The sequence below is a fragment of the Capra hircus genome, chromosome 20, assembly GCF_001704415.2.
Source record: "Capra hircus breed San Clemente chromosome 20, ASM170441v1, whole genome shotgun sequence".
NCBI lineage: Eukaryota > Metazoa > Chordata > Mammalia > Artiodactyla > Bovidae > Capra > Capra hircus.
Genome location: NC_030827.1, coordinates 32,780,228 through 32,799,998, shown reverse-complemented (window position 1 = coordinate 32,799,998; position 19,771 = coordinate 32,780,228). Strand labels below are relative to the sequence as shown.

Below are 19,771 nucleotides of genomic sequence, written 5' to 3'. Positions count from 1 at the left end.
CGCTCCCCTGTCTATGGGATTTCCCAAGCAAATATACTGTAATGGGTTGCCATTTTCTTTTCCAGGGCATCTTTCCAACCCAAGGATCGAACGTGTGTCTCTTGCATTGGCAGGTGGATTCTTTATCACTGAGCAAACAGGGAAGCCCAGTTTTCAAGGTTATCTAACTATGAAGTATGAAGAAATCACTATTATTACTGCATCCTCCTGTCAATGGTTGTTCAACTGCTACTTGTGATTTTGGGACTCTCACAAGAGGAGATAGATAAACACATGTCCTTCTATTCCACCATCTTGAACCAATCTCTTAATCACAAGAATAGTTTTTGTTAGTTTGTTCAATTGAAAGTATCTAGGGAAAATATCTAACTTCAGTTCTGGTCTAAAAGTCACTGCCAATTTCCTCACTGAGAGAAGAAAAACAAGAAATGCTAAAAAAAAAAAAAAAAAAAAAAGAGTATCTTCCTTCTATGAAAAGCTTTAATAAGGGCTTCTAATCAGAAGTTTGAAGTGCCATGTTTCCTCTATCAAAAATTCCAGCTGAGGAGAAAGAAAACAGTTTGGGGGGAAAAGAGAAGTGAGAGAGAGAGAATTTGCTAAATACAGGCCCAATGTTTTGAAAACGAATGCACAAAAATAATCTGAAATGAGTCGGACTTCACTGCTTATGTGTCAACATTGAAGGAACAACAAAAGGAAAGTCGGCAAGAGTTTCCTCCAAATAGACATTATGTTCTGGAAAAAATCTGGATTTGATTTGCACGTTTGGCATTCTTTTGTCTCTGAAATGGAGTATTTTGGATGCTTTTTGCCAGGCACTGCTCAGAAGTCACCTGTGTTGGTTTCATTTCTATTGTTCCATATTTATGCTTCATGGCTCAGTTTTCAGTGTTTACTAAGCAATTTATGATAATTTTGTATTTATTACAGTTTTCACAATGAAACTGCTTCATCACACATATCATTCTGTAACAGAACTCCCCATGGGAAGCAAGTCAAATGCAAGTCTTTCAGATCCAGGCTCTCCAACAACACTTCATCACCAAATAAAAAAAGTGAAAATGAACTACCATTTCCACTCAAAACAGCAGGTATCAAGGAAAAGACCCTCATGCTGGGAAAGATTGAGGGCAGGAGGAGAAGGGAACGACAGAGGAGAAGGGAATGACAGAGGGCAAGATGGCTGAATGGCATCACTGATTCAATGGACACGAGTTTGAACAAAATTTGGGAGATAGTGAAGGACAGGGAAGCCTGGCGTGCTGCAGTCCAGGACTTAGCAACTGAACAACAACAATAAGGTGAAAACAAATAGTTTTTGTTTCAAAACTAAGAATTTTTTAAAAGGAGAATGATCAAAGGGCATAGAGAGTGAAAAGCGTACTTGTCACTCAATATCAACTTTGTAAATTATCAGAAGCCCAGGGATTCGGGTCAGGAAGGCAATTAAGCTAAGAAAGGAAGTCATACTGATAACTTGGCATTTAGAAGACTGGGCTTCAAAGTCAGAGGTATCAGGACTAATCTCAGTTCCACTAGTTATGTGACCTCAGGCAAGTACTTAACTTCACTGAAACTCTGTTTCTAGACCCACAACAAATACCTATATCAAGCTCATGGGCTTGTACAGGCAAATACACACAGAGCTTAGTGTACCTTTGGAGCAGAGTAAGCTCAATGAATGGAAGCCATCAACACTGTAGGATAATGATATCATCATTATCATTAATTACACACCACGAGGTCAAGGATTCTTATCCATTTTTAGTCACAGCCAAATTTCAGCAGTGCCCAACACAGAACAGGCATTCAATAAACACTGAATAATTAATCAAAATAAAAGTGTAATATTCTTCAGAATAGACCACTTGCTGTTACCAAGTCCATCATTTTCTAACACTTTCTCAAAATGGCAACTCCACAGCCTTGGTAAAAGGCCATATTATCCATATGAAAATAACTGCTTTTAAAAACCCACATTCTGTTGCATTTTCATTTTTCACAGAAATAGCAACCACTATAACCATCTTTTAACCTGAATCAGAATTCACTGGCAGTCCAGTGGTTAGGACACTGAGCTTCCACTGTATGGCAGAACGAGTTCAATTCCTGGTTGGGGAACTAATATCCCTCATGCCGCCGGGTGTGGCCCCCAAATTAAAAATATCTACAGACCTGAATCAACACCTCTTCCCTAACATCTTTTCACTGCCTTTGAAGACATTATAGCTTTTACCTTTAATGCGCATGTGAGGCAAATAATCAAAGAATGCCCTGATGTTTGCTTCAAAGTTAAACCATTTAGCTGAATGATAATAAATAACTGTCTTTATTTGCAATGTTTTGGTCTAAAATATAAACACTATCAAGTTGAGTGATCCAGAGCAAACAATAAAAACCACAGCCACATGACCTGGTGCACAGGATTTCAGCTTAGTGTGAATTTCCAAAAGTAGCCCTCCTTACCTTTGCAGAATGTTCCATGGTGACCACTACTTTGGTTCTGGCACTGGACACTAGATCCATAGCCCCTCCCATTCCTTTCACCATCTTTCCCTGCAAAACAAACAGAAAATAAGAAGTAATTATCTTTCAACCTTTCAGTATATGGTGTAACAAAATTAACTTGCAAGAAGTTGCTGGAATAATTAATCAGAAAAACTCATTGACCGTCATTGCTTAGTACTTGAACTTTATCACCTTAATATTCTGCTGTTCTCTATTATTCTGTGGCTGAAGGATAAGTTCACGATAAATATTACTATGTCACATTTATTAAATATAGCTAACATTATTACATCAAAGAAATATTAGCAATAAGGCAATCAGTGGATAAGAAAAGCCTCAAGAATCTTCCCAAAATTTTGGGCACATTACTACTATCAGAATAACAGGAGATTAAAATCTATATACCCCTGACATTAATTTCTTTCTTTTTAAACATACAATTGGCACCACTGAGTCTTCAATCACAGACCCTTTCTAAAGCACTCTCTTGGATGTCCTGCAGATTAAATGCCACTAGGTAATAAACTAATGCATTAGTGGTGTTTCCCTAGTAATGATTAATATGAAAGGTGGGTCTGTCTTTCTAAAACTTGGCACTCCTCTTGCTCTTACAAAAATAAACCAAAACAAAAATATATATTTCTGTGAAGCAAAAACGGAAAACAGAAGCAGAGTTCAGGATCCTTTCATCAAGACATTTCTATTGTTGTTCATCTGTCCAGCTCCTCATTCATTAAACATTTACCAACCACATTCTCTGTGCCATATATTTTGAATAATTCCCACTGCCTAGTCTGTCTCCTGGTTACAGAATTTTGAAAAAAGCAAGTGCTTCCAGAGATGATGAAATAAATTCTTACTCAAGTAGATTGACGAGAAATGTTTCTAACACTGAAACCTCCTGAAAATTTAATATATTTTTTCATACAAGTCCTCTTGCTGATTTGACAGTAAATGCTTACAGGGCTCTTGGCTCCTTCCCCCTAATTTCATAGCTTTAAGGAGATTAGGCAATATACTCACACCTGGCTTTAAAACAGTCTCAAATCCCCTGATTTCAGAAACATTTTAGAGGTCAATGCAACACTGCATGAACATGAATTAGGAAACAGAAAAGGGAGTAAGTAGTCAGGATATCTTCGTGGTTTGGAGCTTGTCATTAAATGACATGAGAAGCATGGCAATGGCTGGAGAATGGAGCAAGAAAGGAGTAGAAGAGACCAAATGAGTCTGTCTTCAGACATTAAGATTGCCATGAAGCAGAATATCCATGTAGAAATGTCTAATTTTATATTTCTATAAGTCATGCCTTCAACCTTACTTGACTGCAATTTTAATAAGTTAAGCACCAAGTCATAATATTTCTGTAGAGAACACTGATATGTTATGGTACAAAATACGAAAGTTATAGATGGAAGCAGTGAATGTCTATCATAAACTCCAATTCTTAGAAGTCTGAGATTTTTAAAGCATTAGAAGATACTAAAGCTAGTCCATTTTAAAATATCTCCAACTGCTGTGGTAAGAATATCAGCCAGTCTGAACTTCCACACAGGGTTTCCCTAGGCAGACTAAGAGTGTAAGTGCCAAAGAATGAGAAAGCCAAAGAAAATTGGAAACTAAGTTAGTGCATTAAACGTTCCTTGAATTAAAACAAAATTCTTTGAACTAGAATATACCACAGTCCAATTTTGTCCATTGTGACACAATGATACTGGTAAAAGTTTATGACAGCCTCTAAAAAGAAGCTTGTCCATTTTAGGTGAAACTGATGTATGTATTTTAAACCACTGTCAATTATTTAAGAAAGACTTATAGAGTACCAACTAGGCACATAAAACCGTGCTGGCAGGAATATGAAGAGCTATAAAACATGCTGAAAAGAACTAGCTCTTGTTTCTGTTAAAAAGAACTTTATCCCTCGACTCAATGTAAACAGCCTTCACCATGCAAAGGAATTCAAGAGATCTAATGTCCTGTCCTCAAAGCACATGTTATGCTTCAAAGCACTCTTCTGAAACTTACACATTTGTTTCCAAGAGTGAAAAATGCAAAAGATTAAGTGCAGAACACCTGAGATCTATTAACGCATTGTGTGTCGTGTGCAAAACACTGAGAGACAGGTTAATCCCTGGGTCATGATCCCCTCAGGAGGCCATGGGAACCCACTCCAGTATTCGTGCCTGGAGAATCCCATGGACAGAGGAGCCTACAGTCCATGGCTACAGTCCATGGGGTCGCAAAGAACTGGACACGACTGACGTGATGTAGCATGTACACTCACAAATCTCTCTGAATTTGGGCTCATTCTTCATAATTCAGGAATAAGAATATCTGCCCTACCATAAAGCTGTTGTGAGAAATGGATGAAATAATGTATGAAAACTGTGGAATAAACAAGTGTTTCTAAGTTTACCGACTTACATATTCAGTCAATTCCGTTTCCTGAGTGTCTTAACATAAGCCTGACTGTACTCGGTGCTAGAGTTAGAGATGATCAAGACAGGCTTCTTTCCTCGTAAATTTCACCACTGAGGGAAGGGAAAGCATCCTTGTGCAATTAAAGAGACAGGAACCAAATCTCTTCCCTGTAAAAGAAGCATTCTCCACCTCTCCCTCATCCCAAGGCAGAGCTAAGTGCCTCTTCCCTGTGTCCTTGGCACTATTCGGTATGTGATTCTATCACAGTGAATGTCAACTCTCCTTTTCTTTCCGTCACTGTACTGTTCATTATTATTATCACTACATTATAGGGGCTCGGATGAATAAGTGGATGAATGGCTTCAACTAACATAGGTATGTTGGAGCTCTAGCAGAACACTGCAGATGCAGATGCTAACTGTGCCTGGAGAGGCAGGAATGGGAGGAAGAGGCTGGGGCAGGGGGGTGTCACAGAAGAGATGCTTCACAAAAGCAGCCTGCCAAATGGGAAAGAGAACAGCAGTGACCCCTAAGGGAAAGCAATTCTAGCAAGTTAACAGGAAAAACCTTCAAATGTTTGTTTTCACATTTTTTAAGTAAGTTCATTGTGTTAGAAAAAGAAAATACAACATTTCCTTCCATTTCAATTCCCAAGTGATTTCTGAAACAGAATCAATTACTAAAGGAAAACAACTTATTCTATCTATACCAGCAGAAAAAAACAGTTATATAAGACATACTCTCTGAAGCAGGTGGGAAATTCAACACAGTCTCTCAGCCCCACTCAGCAGGCACTCTTCTGGGACTCAACTACTTGCATATCCCAGTTCTCTACTGCAGCTGGGAAAGACATCTGCCTGAGTGCTAGACAACGGAAGAGAGGGAGGAGACATCTGTGGTTTCAGGTTCTGGCCCATAAAAACCTCTCACATGGAATCCATCATGCTCCTTCAAGTTCTATAATCTGGACACTGACATTATAGATGACTGAGCTTCCTTCAGCCTGAGTCCTTCAATGACCATGTGGAGCAGAGCCCATTTATTCAGAAACACACTGCATTGTTCAATACAAGTGAAAAATAAACATATAAGGTGCTAAACCACTGAAGTCAGGAGGCTTATCTCTTACATCAGCTAGTGTGACTAATAAAATGGTGTGTTGTCCAAAACAGTTCTATGTAAGGGACAGGATTCTGCACAGAAACAGAACTAACTGTTACAGCTGCACAACAGTGGGGGACCTGAGGCCTCTTAAGGAGACGTTTTACCACTGCTCTTTTGCGGGGGAGGTTGTGACTCAGCCAGATACTGTCCTAGGCACTGTAATTACCTGTTTATCCAAATGTCCTACACACTGCTTGACATTTGATAGAGTTGAGATACAGATCTCATCTCCGTCTTCATCTCCCTCCTAGAAACCCTATATCCTATTCAATATACAGAATAAAAAGCTGATAAAACAGAGAGGTTAAGGAGCTAAAAATATACTTTTAAATAAATCACAAGAGAGAAAGTGGTATTTAGAGAAAAACAGGCCTATAATAAAGGAGAGATTCTGGGCACGATTGAAGCACTGGGCCAGGGTGACACAAAGTGTGGCTTTCTTTAGAATCTCATCAGCAAATACACATTTCTTGAATGGGGCAACTTTAGTTCTGAAATGTATTCTGGCTAGCATAATGGTGAGATGATTGCTGGATACTCATTTCATAGCCAGCTCATTTTATGGATTGACTCTGACATCAAGTATGAAAAGAATACTGAAATAAAATGCACTAGAATGCTGCATCCCGTATTATTTAATACGACAGTTATAAAACTTTTCTAAAAAGATACTGACTCAAGTGTTATCCTCCATTCACAAATATTTCCAGGGTCTATTATGAACCAGGAACTAAAGAATTAGGAATAAAAAATGAATATGATCATCTACCTCTTTTTCCTAGGAAATATATTTAAACCCAAATAAATATTTTAAACACATTTTTATTTACTTTGATCCTATTTCCTAATATCAGAATTCTGAAGAAAAGTGAAGGAGATTGTTAAAATACCATTTAAAATAAAACATAAAACATACTGAAAATGATTCTTACCATCATCTTTATCATTAGTATATAAAAGTAATGGCTTATTTTCAGATCTGTTGCCTCTAAATATTCTGTTCTTAAGTGAGAAACAATGTACAATCTACAGAAACAACTTTTAAAGCATTTTAAACTAATGCTATGTGCCCCACTGAAAAATGTGAATCAAGTGTAAGAAAAAGGGAAAGATAGCTGTTATTTATTAATAAAGCTAAGGTTTGTTGTTCAGTATTAAATACCAGAACATTAAGAATCCATCTCAACCCAAATGTAAGCTTCTTTACTTCTATTTCAGTTCCCCATTATTAAAAAATGTTCTAGGATAGAAAAGGGCCTCTAAACATGTTCCCAGCTAAAGTGCAGGATAGAGGGAAACTAAAAACCATAATAATCAACATTGTTTAAACAAAGAGAGAAAGGTTATAAAAGATTTAAATTTTGCTTAAGCTTAGCAAAGTTATAACAGAAGTACAGCAGCATATTTCTCTTTTCTGTTATACTTCGTATTCAGAACTAAGAAAAATGTGACTTTCTTTTCTAAGATTAATGTGTATTTCCCAGGACAGGTGAATTGATCATGTAAACCAATTAATATGTAACTATGAATGAAATAATAGTCTCTACTGCTAAGTAAATTGACAAAATTGCTTGTAACAAATATCAGTTATCAATCATAATATGGGGCTGAAAAGAAAAGCATTATATAAAAAGCAATACTTGAATAAACTCAAAATTTCATTTTAGTAAGCACCCTTGCTCCTGTTCTCTCTCAGATCTTGTTTCATCAATTATCCTCCTCTTTGTAGACTCTTCAATACACTGAGGTCCGATTTCTGTCTTGATCATGCCCTTGAAGTGAGAACTACTCAATCCATTCTCTAATATTTAATCATTTGATTCAGTAATACTGAGGGTTTATGTTATACATTCCTGGGCCTTTTCACAACATTTTACACTCTTGTCCACTAATTTCTGAACACTCGCTATACTCACTGGCTTCCACAGTTCATAAAATACCTCCTACTCTACTTCAGGCCCCTTCTCGCATCCTTTTTCCCACACCAGCTTTGTGTGTTGGCCAACTTAAAACCTCTACCCTTGGGCTCCTGCTCTTGTCACTACTTGTTCTCCATGAGCGACTTCATCTGTGTGCTCATGATATAAATCACTCCATCTCTGATGTTTCTAAAACCACATTTCAGCTCAAATCTTTGCTCTGAGTTTCAGATTTCAATATCCACCAGTCAACCCTGTGGCAGAATCTATTGGCTGATTCCCAAAATAATTTCCTCTTGTTTCTGGGCAATTGGCTACATTTCCCAGCCTTCCTTGAAGTTAGGGTTCATCATATGGATAATCTCTGACCAATGGAACAGGGTGATAGTGATATATAATACTTCCAGGACTGGACCATAAAATCTTCCAAGAACAAGTTTCCATGTTTTTCTCCTTCCTGCAAACTACATGTTGAAGATGGTGCAGCCACAGAACAGGAGAAATCTCAATCCCTGAATTACCGAACAGAAGACAGCTGTCTGCCAATAAGGAGTACTCATTCTGGTCCTATGGGAGTGAGAACTAAAAACTTCTATTATAGTATGTTAATTATTCATGCCTCAACTCAGTATAGTCCAAACGAAATTAAGCATCTTTTCTAAGGCAAATCTCATCTGTCCACCAACTTCTATTTCTGTTAGTGGCCAACCATCTCAGGGACTGAATCAGAAATGTTCCTATCTCTTGCTTCTCCTTCACTATCTATGTACAATCAATGAGTCATTCAATCACAATATTTCTTGAGTTTGACCATTTCTTACCCTAGATAAGATCTTTAAGACTTCTTCCTAAGTGGTGTTATAACATCCCTAGTAGTCAACCTGCGTTCAGCCTTGACCTTGGTGCCATGCTGTGCTTAGTCTCTCAGTGATGTCTGTTTCTTTGTGACCCCATGGACTGTAGCTCACCAGGCTCCTCTGTCCATAGGGATTCTCCAGGCAAGAATACTGGAGTGGGTTGCCATCCCCTTCTCCAGGAGATCTTCCCAACCCAAGGATGGAACCCAGATGTCCCGCATCGCAGGCAGATTCTTTACCATCTGAGCCACCAGAGAAGCCCCTTGACCTTCTCAAATCTTTCCAACTCATAACCTCAAAAATAATCTTCCTATAATTAGCATTTTATATCATTCCTCTGCTTAAGACTCTCCACTAGTTCCCCAGTGCTGCAGGGTAAAGCCTAAGCACCTCACTCCGTCTGGCATAGAAACTATGATGGCCTGGCCTGAACCCTCCTCATCTCCTTACACCCCAGTTCCCATGTTTACTCCAGGAACAGTGAGTTTCTGGTCTACCACATATGACTTTACATTATGCTATAAGGCTCCACCCTCATTCTTTCAAGTGTACTCCAGTTACCCTTTATGTATCAATCATGATTACCTCTCCCAGGAATCATCCACGTGCGTCTGCCCCATCCCATCAACAAGACAGATTAGGGACCTCTCTTTGCTGCTCTCACAGCATCCCTGCTCAGTCTCATTGCAGAATCAGTCACATGGCCTGCATTAGGGTCAGAGCTGATGTTCCACTGGCAAGTAGTGATGAGGCCTCATCACTAATCAATCCAGGTAACTAAAACTGAAATTATTCCTCATGAGAAGCACACCATTTGCCTCTCTAACACACTCGGTCCCACCCACCACCACCATCTAACAACTTTAAACACAATACCAGGCCTCCAAGACAATCCAGCTATGACTACCATATGCTGTGATCAATCACATCTATTGTGATTCATCAGTATCTGTGCACTAAAGAAATCAATTATCTTCAAATAGGAAAAGGAGCCCTAGCTATTAACTACACTGATTCTCTCATTTTGTAAAAGTATATATACTACTCAATCAGTTCAGTTCAGTTGCTCAGTCGTGTCCGACTCTTTGCGACCCCATGAATCGCAGCACACCAGGCCTATCTGTTCATAACCATCTCCCAGAGTTCACTCAGACTCATGTCCATCGAGTCCGTGATGCCATCCAGCCATCTCATCCTTGGTCATTCCCTTCTCCTCCTGCCCCTAATCCCTCCCAGCATCAGAGTCTTTTCCAATGAGTCAACTCTTCTCATGAGGTGGCCAAAGTACTGAAGTTTCAGCTTCAGCATCATTCCTTCCAAAGAAATCCCAGGGTTGATCTCCTTCAGAATGGACTGGTTGGATCTCCCTGCAGTCCTAGGGACTCTCAAGAGTCTTCTCCAACACCACAGTTCAAAAGCATCAATTCTTCGGTGCTCAACCTTCTTCACAGTCCAACTCTCACATCCATATATGACCACAGGAAAAACCACAGACTTGACTAGATGGACCTTAGTCGGCAAAGTAATGTCTCTGCTTTTGAATATGCTATCTAGGTTGGTCATAACTTTTCTTCCAAGGAGTAAGTGTCTTTTAATTTCATGGCTGAAGTCACCATCTGCAGTGATTCTGGAGACGCCCAAAATAAAGTCTGACACTGTTTCCACTGTTTCCCCATCTATTTCCCATGAAGTGATGGGACCAGATGCCATGATCTTCGTTTTCTGGATGTTGAGCTTTAGGCCAACGTTTTCGCTCTCCTCTTTCACTTTCATCAAGAGGCTTTTTAGCTCCTCTCCACTTTCTGCCATAAGGGTGGTGTCATCTGCATATCTGAGGTTATTGATATTCCTCCCGGCAATCTTGATTCCAGCTTGTGTTTCTTCCAGTCCAGCGTTTCTCATGATGTACTCTGCATAGAAGTTATATAAGCAGGGTGACAATATACAGCCTTGACGTACTCCTTTTCCTATCTGGAACCAGTCTGTTGTTCCATGTCCAGTTCTAACTGTTGCTTCCTGACCTGCATACAGATTTCTCAAGAGGCAGGTCAGGTGGTCTGGTATTCCCATTTCCTTCAGAATTTTCCACAGTTTCTTGTGATCCACACAGTCAAAGGCATTGGCATAGTCAATAAAGCAGAAATAGATGTTTTTCTGGAACTCTCTTGCTTTTTCCATGATCCAGCGGATGTTGGCAATTTGATCTCTGGTTCCTCTGCCTTTGCTAAATCCAGCTTGAATGTCAGGGAGTTCATGGTTCACGTATTGCTGAAGCCTGGCTTGGAGAATTGTGAGCATTACTTTACTAGCATGTGAGATGACTGCAGTTGTGCGGTAGTTTGAGCATTCTTTTGCATTGCCTTTCTTTGGAATTGGAATGAAACCTGTCCTTTTCCAGTCCTGTGGCCACTGCTGAGTTTTCCAAATTTGCTGGCATATTGAGTGCAACACTTTCACAGCATCATCTTTCAGGATTTGAAACAGCTCAATTGGAATTCCATCACCTCCACTAGCTTTGTTCGTAGTGATGCTTTCTAAGGCCCCCTTGACTTCACGTTCCAAGATGTCTGGTTCTAGATTAGTGATCACATCATCATGACTATCTGAGTCATGAATATCTTTTTTGTACAGTTCTTCCATGTATTCTTGCCACCTCTTCTTACTATCTTCTGCTTCTGTTAGGTCCATACCATTTATGTCCTTGAAGGGATGGAGCCAAAGCAAAAACAATACCCTGTTTTGGATGTGACTGGTGATAGAAGCAAGATCCGATGCTATAAAGAACAATATTGCATAGGAACCTGGAATGTCAGGTCCATGAATCAAGGCAAACTGGAAGTGGTCAAACAAGAGATGGCAAGTGTGAACGTCGACATTCTAGGAATCAGCGAACTAAAATGGACTGGAATGAGTGAATTTAACTCAGATGACCATTATATCTACTAATGCGGGCAAGCATCCCTCAGAAGAAATGGAGTAGCCATCATGGTCAACAAAAAAGTCTGAAATGCAGTACGTGGATGCAATCTCAAAAATGACAGAATGATCTCTGTTCATCTCCAAGGCATACCATTCAATATCACAGTTATCCAAGTCTATGCCCCAAACAGTAACGCTGAAGAAGCTGAACAGTTTTATGAAGACCTACAAGACCTTTTAGAACTAACACCCAAAAAAGATGTCCTTTTCATTATAGGAGACTGGAATGCAAAAGTAGGAAGTCAAGAAACACCTGGAGTAACAGGCACATTTGGCCTTGGAATGCAGAATGAAGCAGGGCAAAGACTTTTGCCAAGAAAATGCACTGGTCATAGCAAACACCCTCTTCCAACAACACAAGAGAAGACTCTACACATGGACATCACCAGACGGTCAACACCGAAATCAGACTGATTATATTCTTTGCAGCCAAAGATGGAGAAGCTCTATACAGTCAACAAAAACAAGACCAGGAGCTGACTGTGGCTCAGATCATGAACTCCTTATTACCAAATTCAGACTGAAATTGAAGAAAGTAGGGAAAATCGCTAGACCATTCAGGTATGACCTAAATCAAATCCCTTATGATTATACTGTGGAGGTGAGAAATAGATTTAAGGGACGAGATCTGATAGATAGAGTGCCTGATGAACTATGGAATGAAGTTCGTGACATTGTGCAGGAGACAGGAATAAAGACCATCCCCATGGAAAAGAAATGCAAGAAAGCAAAATGGCTGTCTGGGGAGGCCTTACAAATAGCTGTGAAAAGAAGAGAGGCGAAAAGCAAAGGAGAAAAGGAAAGATATAGGCATCTAAATGCAGAGTTCCAAAGAATAGCAAGAAGAGATAAGAAAGCCTTCTTCAGCGATCAGTGCAAAGAAATAGAGGAAAACAACAGATTGGGAAAGACTAGAGATCTCTTCAAGAAAATTAGAGATACCAAGGGAACATTTCATACCACTCAGTAGTGCCTACATAATTCACTTTTGAGTTGGGTGAATGTGGGTGAATTCGGCTCAAGCCACTCTAAGTAAATAAAAAAAATTCAATGTGCATAAAATTGATTGCAGGTCATTAACTCCGTCGTTATACAAGAAATTGATTATAAATTTACTAAGTGAATAGTTAAAAGTAGAAAATTTTAATATTTTCTTTTCCTAAGGTATAAGCAATATATGATGAAGTTTCCCTGAGTTATAAATGAAGGATTTTGGGTAGGTTAACTTCTTATAAGGTCAGACAGACTGATAGTCTAATTACTCTGTTTGGTTAATAAAATGAACAGCAGGAGGAAAACTCTGTTATTCTTAGCTCTGTTGTAAAGCTATAGTTTCAGTCTTCACAGAATCTATTCATTATTCTGCAAAGATGTAAACAAATATCAAATAAGGTGGCTAGGTGAGTTCACCTTGTTTTATCAGACCTCCTATAGAAGACATCAATAGAAAGAGCTTGAACAAGTGCTCCAGGATAGATGCAAGGGGATTTGTTTTTATTTAACATGATTAAGTATTGTTACAGTATAAATAAGTTATTTAATTGAACTTTCTTACAGTATAAATAAGTTATTTAATAAGAGTTTAATTCAATTTATTAAATACAGCTAAGCACTGGGCATTTCTGGCCCTGTACATTATCCAGAAACAGGATAAACACAATATTTTAAAATCCAAGGGTAAGTTATTTTCTTCATTAACAACCTCTTCTTTGCATTGGGTCACAGAGAGAAATGCATTAGAATCATATGAAATTGCCCCTATGATGCAGAGAACTAACTCCTTGGAAAAGACCTTGATGCTGGCAAAGATTGAAGGCAGGAGGAAAAGGGTGCAGCAGAGCATGCGATGGTTGGATGGCAGCCCGACTCCATGGGCATGAGTTTGTGCAAACTCTGGGAAATGGTGAAGGACAGGGAGGCCTGGAGTGCTGCAGCCCATGGGGTCACAAAGTTGGACACAACTGAGTGACCAAATAACAACAAAACAGAAACACACATGACCTAAAAACACAGAAATTTCATACGGCTGGTTCAAATTAATGTTCTAATGGTGGGAACACAGATCCCATTTACTATCACACAGAATATTTTTAAGGGTTTATGTTATTTTTAGGAAATCCCTAGATAATCACAACAAAAATGACAGCTAAAATACAAATGGAAAGATAACAATCATTTTTATGTGTCTGAATGTACAAATATATATCAACATCCTTCAACAAGTCACTCACATGGAATATGAAATTATTACATTACTTTTGGAACTAGGAAATAATCTTTCTCACAAAGTTTATCATCTGCTTCTTCAGGGGATGTGGGTTGGTTGGAATGAAATGCAGGCGGTGAGCACAGAACCATGGGCAGAAGCACACTTGCTCCATCACCTCCTCCCACTGTCTGCAAAGCTCTAAAGAGCACAATTACAGAATTATTATAATTACACAGCCATCTCTGACAGCTGGATGGAATTTTCAGAGAGGGAGGCACAGTGACTGAAAGAACATTACTAAGGAATACATCAAAATCATTACCAGTGTTTTTAACCACAGTAGAAAAGATCAAAAAATAGTGTAGTAGATAATTTAAAAGCTAAACACATACACACTTAAGAACAATTGTGAAAGAGCATAAGGGCTTCCCAGGTGGGTCAGTAGTAGAGAATCCACCTGTCAAGCAGGAGACGTGGGTTCAGTCCCTGGATCAGGAAGATCCCCAGGAGAAGGGAATGGAAACCCACTCCAGTATTCTTGCCTGGGAAATCCCATGGACAGAGGAGCCTAGTGGGTTACAATCCATGGGGGTGCAAAAGAGTCTGGTATGACTTAGCTACTAAACAAAGACAACAAATGCTATGTATACTAAATGTAGGTTCCATATTAAGCAAGTTAGAGGGTTAGGTAAAAGAACAGGAAACCGTTTTGATTCTAAATTACTAAGTACTCTGTTTAACTTTCAAGGTATTCTCTAGATTCAGCTGAAGATCCTGTTTAATGATTGCTAATTACTCACTGAGAGTTAACATCTATGAACGTTCACAGTGAATTGATAACCCATTAGTCATTGGTGGAGAGTCTTTTAAATTTTTTTCTCCTAAGCAAATCCAGTTCTATAAAATGTGTACCCAGTGCCTCTCACATGTGAATACGGTTCTCATTCTGGTTTCCTCAGAGAGCATACTCTACTTTCAGGGCTAGGAGAACCGTGGCTTACATTATTCCAGAGATTCAGATCCTAGGACTAGCAGGAGGTTTAGGCTCGAAAAGGGAGAAGCATAGTATCTTTGCGAGAAAGACCCAATTCTGGTAGCCAACACAGAAAACTAAGGAGCCACGTCACTGTGGGAAGGTCCTGACATCACAGGCATCAGATGGTTTTAGGAATCAAGGACAAAATTTCTCCTCTGAAGACCCTGGAACTGCAAGTGCATGGAAGGTAAAATGGCTCCTCCTCAAACTAGGGAGAAGAAGGTGGAAACCAAGAAACTTCAAACACTGTAATCAAGTTAAAAAAATTACTTTCTGGGGACTTCCTTGGCAGTGCAAGACTCTGTGTTTCCACTGTAGGGGGCACGGGTTCAGTCCCTGGTCAGCACGGCCAGAAAAAAAAAAAAAAAAAAAAAAAAAAAATTTTTAAGCCTTTATATAGAAAAATTGGAGATTTTCCACAAAGTTAGTATTTTTGAAAGATACTTAATGAGGGAAATTGAGGACGCATTAACTGGCTCAATGGTAAAAGAATCCGCCTGCCAATGGATTCTTAGAGACAAAGGAGACACTGGTTTGATCCCTAGGTCAGGAAGATCCTCTAGAGAAGAGCATGGCAACCCACTCCAGTATTCTTGCCTAGAGAATCCCATGGACAGAGGAGCCTGGTGGGCTACAGTCCACGGGGTCGCAGAGTCAGACATAAATGAGCACATACACATTCCACACTATCTTTTAAGTCAACTGTGCCGGATAAAGCTCTTAGATGGCAAGAGGGAGGGGTCGGGGGAATGGTTCTAGGACTAAAAATGAAAAATGAAGTGTCTTTAGAGAAAATTAACAAAAAAAACCTCTTGGTGAAGGTCTTGATAATGTAGAAATCAAAACACCAAGGTCAGAATGACAAAAATATAAAAGATATTCTTCTGAAGTAATTAGAAGAGGGTAGAAAAATAAACATATAAACTTCAAGTTATTTCTTGATATGTTAGTGCTTTAACTCCCTATACTTTGTAAGTGACCTGATTTTAAGTTTCTGATCTTGATGGTTTCTGTAACTTTATCTCTGGTTGCTCAGATGGTAAAGCATTTACCAGGAATGAAGGAGACCTTGGTTTGATGATCCCTGGCTTGGGAAGATCCCCTGGACAAAGAAATGGCAACCCACTCCAGTATTCTTGCCTGGAAAGAATGGACAGAGGAGTCTGGTAGGCCACAGTCCGCAGGGTCACAAACAGTCAGACATAACTGAGCTACTAACACAATAACAACTTTATCGCTAACTATTCATGATATCAGAGACAGATTACATATATGGCAAAACAGCATTAAAAATCAATGAGAGGGCTTCACTGGTGGCTCAGTGGTAAAGAATCCGCCTGCCAGTGTGAGAGAATCTGGTTCAGTCCCTGGTCCGGGAAGATTCCACATGTCAAGGAGCAACGAGGCCTGGATGCCACAACTACTGAGTCTGCTCTGGAGCCCGCGAGCTGCAACTACTGAGCCCACAGGTCACAACTATTGAAGCCCGAAGACTTTGGAGCCTGTGCCCCACAGGAAGAAAAGCCACTGCAATGAGAAGCCCATGCACTGCATCCAGAGAGTAGCCCCTGAGAAAAGCCCACACAGCAGCAAAGACTCAGCAAATACATAATTTTAAAAAATTGTGTGAACCCAAAACTTGATTATTTCACACCTGTTTTCCATGGAGCCTAAGTTGAGGCACATTCTAAATCTAATACTTACATTCTCAGATGAGCAGCAAGAGCTGCAGTGAGGAAAATTTTGTTCCTTTTACTGCTATGACACCCGATGGCAAAAATGATTTCATTCACATTCATCTAGAATTCAGGTATGGCAAATATTTGGAGCTGCGATGTACTCCCCAAAATATCATTTTTATTCCAAAGAATGCTATTTTTAGGCTTCATATTTAGAATGAAACACGCTTTCTTGATAACCACTTGAGACACAGCTATTCAGGAAGGAGTTGTTTTTTTCTCTAACCTCAGTTCAGTTCAGTTGCTCAGTCATGTCTGACTCTTTGCGATCCCATGGTCTACAGCACGCCAGGCTTCCCTGTCCTTCACCAACTCCCGGAGTTTGCTCAAACTCATGTCCATCAAGTTGGTGATGCCATCAAACCATCTCATCCTCTGTCATCCCTTTCTCCTCCTGCCTTCAATCTTTCCCAGCATCAGGGTCTTTTCCAATGAGCCAGTTCTTCATATTAGGTGGCCAAAATACTGGAGTTTCAGCTTCAGTCCTTACAATGAATATTCAGGACTGATTTCCTTTAGGATAGACTGGTTGGATCTCCTTGCTGACCAAGGGACTCTCAAGAGTCTTCTTCAACAGCACAATTCAAAAGCATCAATTCTTTGGTGCTCAGCTTTCTTTATGGTTCAACTCTCACATCCATACATGGATACTGGAAAAACCATAGCTTTGACTAGACTAACCTCAGTGAGCAGGTTTAAAATGGAAAGTTGTTTATCTTCATTATTCAAAACTGTATAAGTGTGAGTTCACGTGCATATATATATATATATATATATATATATATATATATCTTAGCTTTGTTCATTGAGAAGGCTTAGAAGCAAAGATATCACAGTAGGAACAAGCACACCCAAACACCCAGATCTTGGTTTCAAATACCTTTCTCAAGCAAAAGAAACCAGGATTCCTTGGAGAAATAGCTGATATTGGGTACAATAAAAATATAAGATGAACACCCTGTAGTAACAGAAAGGAAGTACTCAATGAAAAAATTTTTAAATGAAGGTATATAGAAACCAATGTGAAAAAATTCCCAGTGGCCATAGTTGGAATAACTTAAGCATGAAAATAAACAACATGGAATTGGATGATAACTCAAAGTATAAAATATACTTGAGTCCATACTGCCATAAACAAATAAATGGTAGAGAAGAGACAAATCTCTCTCGAAGAACTGCAAATAATATATAATACCTTTCTTTTAAGAGATCTTTGAGGGTGGGCTGAATCTACTGACTTCTAAAGAATAAAGTATGGAAATGGAAAAATAGTAACCTTATAGTAAACAAACCTTGTAAACAGTATCTTAATCAAAAGATAAAGGTTGATGTCAACAGTGTTATCATGTGGCTATCCTATACTCCTTAACATGATGCAAAAAGAAGAATATTTACCTCTATAGTATTCTTCCCCAAAACTCAGAACCTCACTCTAATGATGAAAAAAAAAAAAAATCAGACAAACCCAGACTGGAGAACACTATACAGGATATCTGGCCAGCACTTCTCAAGACTATCAAAGTAATAAAAAACAAGAAAGACTAAGAGACTGTCACAGACCGGAAAAGACTAGGCAGATGTGACAACTAAGTGAAATGCAGTACTCGGAACTGGGTCCTGGAAAAGAAAGGAAACATTAATGGAAAAACTGACAAAATTCAAACAGAGTCAGGAGACTGATATTGATGTACACAAAAGACCTGCACACTGAAAACTATAAAACACCTGCACACTGAAAACTATAAAACACTGATGAAACAAAATTTAAATGAAAGAAACTCTATGTTCATGAGTTAGAAGACTAATATTATTAAAATGTCCACACTATCCAAAGTAATTTACAGATTCAAGGCAATACCTATCAAGATACCAATGACTTTTTTTTACAGGAATGTTTTAAAAATTCTAAAATTTATGTGAAGCCACAAAAGACCCCAAATAGTCAAAGCAATCTTGAGAAAGAAGAACAAAGCTGGAGGGATTATATTTCCTGATTTCAAAATATACTATAAAGCTACAATAATTAGAACAGTATCATACTGGTATAAAAACAGACACATAGATCAATGGAACAGAATATAGGGCTGTGAAATAAATCCATGCATATACAGTCAACCAATTTTTGACCTAGCTGCCAAGAATGTACAACAGAGAAAATATAGATTTTCCAATACATGGTGTTGGGAGAACTAGATATCTGAATGGAAAGAATATAACTGGGCTCTTATAGAGATAACAAAAGGCAAGAAAAGCAAAAATAGGCAAGGAGGACTACATCAAACTAGAAAATTTCTGCACAGCAAAGGAAATAATCAATGACATTAAAAAGTAACCTAAGAAATTGGAGACAATACTTGCAAACCACATATCTGATGAGGAATTAATACTTAAATATAAATGAAACTCCTACAACTCAACAGCAAAAAAATTAAGTAATACAACTAAAAAATGAACAAAGGACTTGAATAAAAATTTCTTCAAAGAAGACATACAAATGGCCAAGGTATATGAAAGTGAAAGTTGCTCAGTCATGTCCAACTCTTTGAGACCCCATGGGCTATACATATACAGTCCATGGAATTCTCCAGGCCAGAATACTGGAGTGAGTAGCCGTTCCTTCTCTAGCAGATCTTCCCAAGCCAGGGATAGAATCCAGGTCTCCCACATTTCAGGGGGATTCTTCACCAGATGAGCCACAAGGAAAGCCCAAGAATACTGGAGTGGGTAGCCTATACCTTCTCCAGCACATCTTTGCAACCCAGGAAGCAAACCAAGGTCTTCTGCATTACAGGTGCATTCTCTACCAACTGAGCTTATCAGGGAAGCATGAAAAGTATATGAAAAGATGCTTATAATCACCAACCTGCAAGGAAATGCAAATCAAAACCACAATATGGTATTACCTATTGTTAAAACAAAAAAAAAAGATATGTGTTGAC

The 19,771-nt window shown here is 38.9% G+C and overlaps 1 protein-coding gene across 1 annotated transcript in view; it reads right to left on the bottom strand.

Annotated features, from left to right (window-relative positions):
* The window catches only part of OXCT1 (3-oxoacid CoA-transferase 1), a 154,534-nt gene that overhangs the window by 26,156 nt on the left and 108,607 nt on the right, over positions 1-19,771 (bottom strand). The window contains exon 14 of the mRNA XM_013972785.2: positions 2,467-2,556. Coding sequence (XP_013828239.1) covers positions 2,467-2,556 — 90 coding nt within the window. The remainder of the gene's footprint in view (positions 1-2,466; positions 2,557-19,771) is intronic.